Genomic DNA, 8,271 nt, shown 5'->3' on the forward strand with positions numbered 1-8,271 from the left:
GCTTGTGAATAATGTTCCCAAATATGCTCCGTTAAATCATGTCGAAGTGAGTGATGCACCGATGAATCACGTAGTTCAGAGTTCATCTGAATCTGATATTGAATTTCTGCGGTAGGTCCTCGCTGCACACGTATTGGAGGATCAACATCATCATACCAATTAGAGATTGCACTTCCTTCATCTGAATCTCATATATTTCGTTTCATTTTCATTTTAATGTATTATTCCTTGTTTTTAGTAGATTTTTAAATTTGTTGGTAAAATTATATTTATAGATAATATATATATATATATATATATATATATGATGTGGAAATTCATTAAACTCATTGAAGTGTTATGGAGTGTGTGTATAAAATGATAGAGTTGTATGGTGAGTGGAATGCTGATGTGGCAGTCCATGACACTCTGGTAGAGTGTCATGCACTGGAGATGTCCTCGGTAGGAGGAACTCAATTATGCAAACATGTAAACTAGAAGTGTGATATTTATATTTATTTTAATTTTAGACCAAGGAAAAAGGTAGAAAGTGTAAACCATAGGACTAAATCCCTAATTTACTATTTTGAGAAAAAAAAAGTGTGACGAAGATATGTGTTTGACTTAGAAAACGTCAAAGGACTAAAATGAGAAAATAAAAAATAGTACAGGGACCAAAATTGTAACTTACCCCAAAATATATATATATATATATATATATATATATATATATATTATTTCCCGCGTCGATTCCTTCCTCTTCACCAACTTCATCTTTCCGGCTATTCGTTGCTTCCAATACCGAGTCAACTAACGACCCTTTCAACTCCACTACTACGTTTATCTCTACTCCATTCAACCATGGGGCAACATTTCAACCATTGAAGCCTGCAACTCTTCCATCTTCAACAAATTCCACCATGTTCTTCTTTCTCTCTCTTCTCTCCACCCTCTTTTTCATCCCCTTTTCCCTATGTCAACCCCCTAGGTCTCTACTCATCGATTGCGGTGCCACCGTCACTTCTCTCATCGACGATCGACAATGGCTTCCAGATACCGGCTTTATTTCAATCGGTACATCCAGAACCCTAGCGGAGACCAACCTCTCTCCTACCCTCTCCACCGTCCGATCATTTCCCCTCCTCCATAACAACTCTCGCCGCCGGAAATTTTGCTATGTCGTGCCGGTGTACCGCACCGGGAAATACCTAGTACGGACGACGTATTACTATGGTGGAGTGAACAGCCAGGTTTCACCGCCGGTGTTTGATCAAATCGTGGACGGGACTTTGTGGAGTGTGGTCAATACGACTGAAGATTACGCCAGAGGAACGGCGTCGTATTACGAGGGGATATTTCTCGCCGCAGGAAAGTCGATGAGTGTTTGTCTGGCTTCGAATACGTATACAGAGTCCGACCCGTTTATATCGGCGATGGAATTTGTACTATTGGCTGATTCCTTGTATAATTCAACGGACTTTGGAAATTCTAGTCTCAGATTGGTTGCAAGGCACAGCTTTGGATATAATGGTTCGATAATAAGGTATTTATTACTACCCATTCTCATCATCTCCATTAATAGAAAAACTATATACATTATTTCTTTAGATGATCGTCCTAAAATACTCGGTAAGACGCAAACTATAAACTTATTGTAATACTTTTACATATGGCGCTAAGTTCTATTGGCGGCCTAAACCCGATTCTGTTGCAGTGCTTGTTGGGTAAGGATGAATTCTGTGTTTAAAGAAAGTTAGAGAACGGGTGAAGTGGATTCAGTTCTTTATGATATGACTTGAACTTTTGTGAGTATGCTGAATTTAACAGATATCATGGAATTATAGGTACCCAGATGATCAATTCGATCGTTATTGGGAGCCATATGGTGAAAACAATCCTACACTTTCTAGAGGAGAAAACGTATCTATAAATGGCTTCTGGAACCTCCCTCCTTTGAAAGTATTTCAGACACAATTCGCAGTCAGCCGACCAGAACAACTCTTGGAGTTTCAGTGGCCTCTTACACCTCTTCAGAACTCAATCTACTACATTGCTCTTTACTTTGCAGATGACACTGGGACTTCAAGAGTTTTCAACATTACTATAAACGATGTTTCATTCTATCGTGATCTGAACATTTCTATGACTGGTGTTGCTTTGTTTGCCAACCAGTGGCGGCTTTCTGGCCCCACCAAGATCATATTGAGTCCTGCTCCTGGTTCTACTCGTGGTCCTCTGATTAATGGTGGAGAAATTTTTGAGGTGCTGCCAGTTGGTGGGAGAACTCTTACGAGAGATGGTTCGGTCCTTCATGCTAATCTAGTTACATTACAACGAAATTATGTTTTAAGAGGCTAAAAACGTCCAAGTTTTCTAATAAATTGCTTTATAGGACTTTAAGTTTATAGGAGCTAACAATTGTGCGTCATATTTAAAAGTGTTACAATAAGTTTATTTAAAAGTGTTACAATAAGTTTATTTAAAAGTGTTACAATAAGTTTATAGGACACTTTTAGGCGTGTTATTATAACACTTGTTCTTATAAGACAATTGTTCTAGCAAGACGCTTTTTCAAATAAATATCATATAGACTTATTATAACACTTTTACCAAGGACGCACAATTGTTTAGTTTTATAAACTTAAGTCCTATAATGTTGTCTATTAGGACACTATGACATTTTTGGTGTTCTATAAACCTGATTTATTGTACTATTATTCTCTATCCACATGGATTCCATCTGCATTCTCTTTTTTGGCTCACAACTTTGACATGATTATCTGAATTTCTTGTTTTGTAGTGATTGGCTTGAATGGTTTGAAGGACAGTTTTCAGAACCCTCCTTTTGATTGGAATGGTGATCCTTGTTTACCCTTGGAGAACTCATGGACTGGAATTACATGCTCTAGAGGATCTCGTATTCGTGTGATTGGATTGTGAGTTGAACATTTTGATTATAGAAACAATGTGTTACATCAAGACCATGTTGCGCTAGGTTTTTGAAAAGCTACTTTAAATAGTGTTTCAATAAGCTTCAAGGGTTTTGTTCCACTTTTGAGTTTTCTCCAATTAATCTTTCATCATGTTCTTTTAACGTCATTATACATTGTCATCTAGCTTATTAACTAGTTTTTTTTATACCAAAACATGACTCATTTTTAAGCTAACTGTGAACTTATTAGCTAGTTTGTCAAACATAGCCTATGGTTTAACCAAGAATGGTTAATTCTGTTGAAGTAGATATTGAATTAATAGGCCTTTTGGTATTGACTCATTTCTTTTCTCTCTCCGTGCAGAAACCTTACAAGCATGGACCTTTCAGGATCTCTTTCTCCTAATATTGCAAATTTGACTGCACTAAGTGACTTGTAGGCCACTCATATCCTTCTAAAACTGCTTATATAAATACATATGATTCCCTCTTTTGTTCCAACATCAAATACCAATATGCAGAATGAATGAACTAATACTATAGATAACATTCTGCTTCCAACTTTGCCACCCATTAATGGAACTAACTAAAAAGCAAAGTTCGAGTAGAGTTCTCCGTCCCCTTTTTTAGAAAGGGAAAAGAAAACTAAAAGGCAAAGTTGGACTGGTTTTAGAGGAGTTAAGAGTTTTATTTGTTTTGACAGTCTGGTGATATTTGCAGATGGCTTGGGAACAATAGATTGTCAGGAGCCATTCCTGATTTGAGTAACTTGAAGTTGTTAAAGACTCTGTAAGTTATCTGCTTCTCATCTCTTCCTTCATTCTCCACTGTTGAGCCCATTTCATGATCACCACATTTGTCACCCCTTTTAGACTCTGTTCTCAAATTCGGGAAGAAAACAAAAGGAAGTCTTTTTATTTGTGTTTTTGAAAGGGAAGGAAAGAGAAGGGATGGAATGGGAAGGTTTTGAGAATGCAGTGCAAGTGTTGCCCTTTCATGTTAATTAGACAAGAAGCATGCATCGGTTAAATGGGCGTATGTGTTATTTTAGATACCGATCTCTTTGGTAAGCAGTTAAGCGTAGCTGTAACTGTAAGCCATCTTTGAATGGCTTTTCTCAATCTAAAATCAAGTAAAGTAAAAAGGAAAAGCAAGATATAGTTGGTTCTTAGATTAGATGTGTTTAGTTGGAAAAGATTAGAAACTGATATTAAAACAGTGGAGCCCATGTACAATTATATATATATATGGGGTACAGATGACTTATTTTACCTCCATCTTTTCAAACAGACATCTGGAGGACAATCAGTTGAATGGACGGATCCCGTCGTCTTTGGGAAATATTGACAGATTGCAAGAACTGTAAGTTCTACTTCTCATAGTACAAATACGAATTGAATTGCAATTGAATGTTGCATAAATTGCTTTTTGTTGTGGGGTCATATTGCAATGTGTTAACAAGTAATTTGTAACATGTCTTATTGAATTAAGTCATTACCACCATGTATATAGTTTATGAATCGTCAACTATTAATGTTAAAATCTTCATCTCTATTTCTACCCTAATAGCTTACATGTAAGAACGAGAAACTAAGATAACCCCATTCCGGCCTTAAATCCCCTAGTAACCTAACTGCCACCATACTACCTTTTCCGCTTTCACCTTCTAACTACTCCCCTCCTGGTACATGGTAGAGATCTCTACCCACAGTCTGCCTGCTACCTTACTTCTATGTCTCTAAGGGCTCCTATCAGGCACATGGGACAGGGCGGGACAGGACAAAATTCACCGTTCCATGTTTGGCATGGCATTGGACAGAACAGGAACTCATTGTTCCACGTTTGGAGCGACATGGGACAGGAAGAAGAACTTGACAAGGTGGGACCTAGCATGGGACAAGAGAGACTTTTTCTTGTCCAACCAAAATAGTTAGAACAAAATGAGACAGAAACTAAAATATAATAATATAGCTTCATTTGATATATAAAATTAATATGATATTTGTTTTAATGGTCATCACCACTAGTCGCAACCGCTACCACCGTAGTCGGCCACCAGTAGCCACCATCGGCCACCTCCTCTTCCACTAAAACAACCTCCTCTGCCACCTTCACAACCACCGTCGACCACCATCATCCATCACCAACTCCACAACCACCGTCGGCCACTGTCCACACCCACCACCACTAGCACCGTCGGCCACCTTCTCCTCTACTACAACAACCTCCACAACCACCATCCATCACCACCTCCACTACCACCATGGGCCACCTCAACCATAATCACCATCACCATCACCATCGGCTACCACTATCACTGCCCACCACCACTACTACCTCCACTACATCGGTCACTACTTATTCCACCACTGTCGGCCGCCACCACCACCACTATCCACCATCTTTACGTCCTCCACACAACCATCGTCATCCACCAACTACCACTGCCTCTACCTCCACAACCATTGACGACCATCATCGTCCATCGCTACCACCACTAGTACCTTCGTCCACCATCACTCATAACCACCACCACCACCATCGGCTACCACTACCACTGCCTACCACCACCATCACTACCTCCACCACATCGGCCACAAATACCTCCCGGACTACTAGTGTAAAAATGTTTATAAATTAAATTATTTACTTTATTCGTGACATTTATAACTATTATATGATGTATAAAATCATCAAATAACTTTTAGGGGCAACTTGTATAGTTCTGTTCTACTCAGTCCTAGTTGTACCAGACACCAGACAGACACTTGTTCTGTTTTGTCCCGTCTAGTTATGTCCTGTATAGTCTAATCTAATCATGTATGCATACGAAACGCTACCTAACTACTCATTCCACTATAATCTTCTCTTCTCCATTCTAGCTTTCATAAAAAAGATTGTATCCTTCTATGACACAAGCAATTTCACAATGTGGGGCTTTTTTACTAAACATTTCCCGCCTCTTACCGGTTAATTAAATATTTGTTACCTCTTACTAGGTAAGAGATGATGGTCTTACCAATAATCTTGTTGTGCCATTTTGCTAATTGAGAATCTTACCCGGTAAGTGAGGGTGGTGACTCGCATTAACCGGGTAAAAGACGCTTATTATTTCTATTTTTAACGATTAGGAAATCTTACCTTGTAAGGTAAGTGGGGATGGTGACTTTTACCCGGCAAGCATTTACGTGCATGAAGCAAATTAGAATTGTCGATTGATGGGCAAACATACTTGTTCGACTAGACTTGTTCATGTACTAGTTGTAATAATCAGACATAACAGACTTGTACCCTTTTCCATGTTCCATGTGTCGGGTGCCACCACAACTATGAGCTTTAAATCCATTTGAGATTTTCTATAGCCACTTCCATGATCAATGATGTTATTTGTATCTTTGTCTATTTTAGATTCTTGCAGAACAATAATTTGACCGGTCAAGTTCCAACCAGCCTCACACTAAAACCCGGATTGAACTTGAGGTAAGAACTTACCTCCATTTTATCCTTACCGTTGGGAAATGAAAAAAAAAGTATATATATTTTTTCCGGGCTAGCTCAACCTGCAAATAAAGGCCAGGCATTTCAGGGCCGATAGGAATTTTCCTATCTTCCGGTCCCTGAGGTATTAGTCAAGCTGGTCCGGACACCCACGATTAAAAAGAAAAAAAGTTTAACCGATGGTGATTTGTTGAATTTCAATAAAATTAATTTAGTATCGTACGTTGTTTTTGGGAGAAGTGATTGATGTTGTTGTGTCTTTTGGGTTTGTTCTTCAGGGTTGCTCCTGGTAATCCATTTTTGGACCCACCAATTCCTTGATCATGATCGCAACTTGTATTCATGTTATCGAAAATCTTGAAATCAAGTTTACAGGATTTTTGAGAAAAGCAGAAAAGATGGTGTCCATATCCCATTCAAGCGTCTTGCTGACTTGTTTTTGGTTCCAAATTGTTCCCCATTAATTTCTTAGTGTTCCATATTCTTAGGAGTGTACAGTTTTCTTCTTTTAAAAATACCAAATTGTTGTATGTTTTATTATGTACCTGAAGTTGAATGAACAAAATTGTAATCGGTTCTTCGGAAACACTTAGATGGTAGTGTACAACACCACTCTGATTGTGCCATTTTGATGATCGAGAATGTTTACACCGAAAGAAATGCATTCAAACAACCACACAGTTGTGCATTTACATGAGCAATTTAATTAAGATTATGAAGCCATTTGCCTAGAAAAATTACAAGTGAAAAGAGATGAAAGATCTAGGGAATTAATTAATAATAAAATGGAGAAGAGTCCTACATACCTTTCCTAAGGGAAAAAAGAGGAGGTAAAGAGTTGGTTCGTCCTCCTTGACTGCAAATTGGCAGATTGATCATGGGTCTAATCTTTATACCACTGGATCTGGTTCTCTCTAACCCTTTTTTAATTCTCTTAACCTGCTGCTGCTTCTCTTTCTTGCTTGAATCTTGATCATCAATGGAGTTTGAAGAAGAGTTAGAAGAAGTGGATGAAGATGGTGAAAGTACTGAAGATGCTCTTTGTTTCTTCAACCGTAATAGCTCCTTCCATAGAACTGTGCATTTTGGTGGTCGAGGAGAAGGATCTTCGTCGATAAACCAACTCATTCTGTTGTTGTTGTTGTTGTTTTCATCTTCTTTCATCGTCACTGCCTCTTTTGCAACCACTTTTTCAGGTTTTATGCTGATTTTATTCAGCTTTTCATTCTGCCAAAAGGGGAGTAATTTTCCTTCAAAGAAGAGTTCGTCGGCGGTCAGCATGGTCGCCGGACTGGACAAGTCGCCGGACAGAAACTCAAACTCGCCGGTCCTTGTTTTGATCTCCTTTTCTTTATCTTGTGGGGTAATGCAGATGAAGTTTGCATCGTCGAGGAAATCGCCGGAGAAGGAAATCCGGGGACTGGCGGTGGCCGGAGGAGGAGGAGGAGTTGTTTCCGGTGAGACCATTTTGTTGGGATGGGAAGGGAAGGGAAGGGAAGGGGTGATGTGGTCTCAAATGGCGTTGAGTTTGTAGTGGTATATATAAATAAAAGAAAAAAGGTGACAGATGCTGCTGCTTTACTTACCGCCTCTGTTAATTTTGATTCGTAAATAATGTAATAATAATTAATAATTAATAATTAATAATTAATAATTAATTTGAATATTAAAAGGTGGTGGTGTCCGGTGAAGCTGAAACAAGTGAAGTGAGCCATGTAGAATCTACGACTAGCACATGCACATACCAATTTACTCACCCTTACCTTTTCTTTCTCATTTTAAAATTTGGTCCTCTAAATTTATAACACTCAAAGCGAAAGCGTTTATTTATTTTTTCAAAATTATCTCTTAATATTTTTGTG

The 8,271-nt window shown here is 38.5% G+C and overlaps 2 protein-coding genes across 2 annotated transcripts; one reads left to right on the forward strand and one right to left on the reverse strand.

The window, feature by feature from the left end:
* Window positions 1-884: 884 nt before the first annotated feature.
* On the forward strand, window positions 885-7,033 carry LOC112516914 (probable LRR receptor-like serine/threonine-protein kinase At1g67720). The gene is made up of 8 exons (XM_025124164.1): window positions 885-1,522; window positions 1,824-2,278; window positions 2,780-2,915; window positions 3,276-3,347; window positions 3,632-3,700; window positions 4,202-4,273; window positions 6,320-6,391; window positions 6,688-7,033. The coding sequence occupies exons 1-8, from the start codon at window positions 900-902 to the stop codon at window positions 6,728-6,730; spliced, it is 1,542 nt and encodes a 513-aa protein (XP_024979932.1). The 5' UTR covers window positions 885-899; the 3' UTR covers window positions 6,731-7,033.
* Window positions 6,863-7,876, reverse strand: LOC112516229. The gene has a single exon (XM_025123247.1). The coding sequence runs from the start codon at window positions 7,874-7,876 to the stop codon at window positions 7,208-7,210; it is 669 nt and encodes a 222-aa protein (XP_024979015.1). The 3' UTR covers window positions 6,863-7,207.
* Window positions 7,877-8,271: the final 395 nt, after the last annotated feature.

This window comes from Cynara cardunculus (genome assembly GCF_001531365.2).
Source record: "Cynara cardunculus var. scolymus isolate 2C chromosome LG 8, CcrdV1, whole genome shotgun sequence".
NCBI lineage: Eukaryota > Viridiplantae > Streptophyta > Magnoliopsida > Asterales > Asteraceae > Cynara > Cynara cardunculus.

What these genes read in the sequence shown, in the direction of transcription:
- LOC112516914 (XM_025124164.1), top strand. Translation starts at nt 900, where the DNA reads ATGTTCTTCTTTCTCTCTCTTCTCTCCACCCTCTTTTTCATCCCCTTT. An exon ending in GAGAACTCTTACGAGAGATG is followed by an intron (nt 2,279 to 2,779) that starts GTTCGGTCCTTC and finishes CTTGTTTTGTAG; the next exon opens with TGATTGGCTTGAATGGTTTG. An exon ending in ATTGACAGATTGCAAGAACT is followed by an intron (nt 4,274 to 6,319) that starts GTAAGTTCTACT and finishes TGTCTATTTTAG; the next exon opens with ATTCTTGCAGAACAATAATT.
- LOC112516229 (XM_025123247.1), bottom strand. Translation starts at nt 7,876, where the DNA reads ATGGTCTCACCGGAAACAACTCCTCCTCCTCCTCCGGCCACCGCCAGT.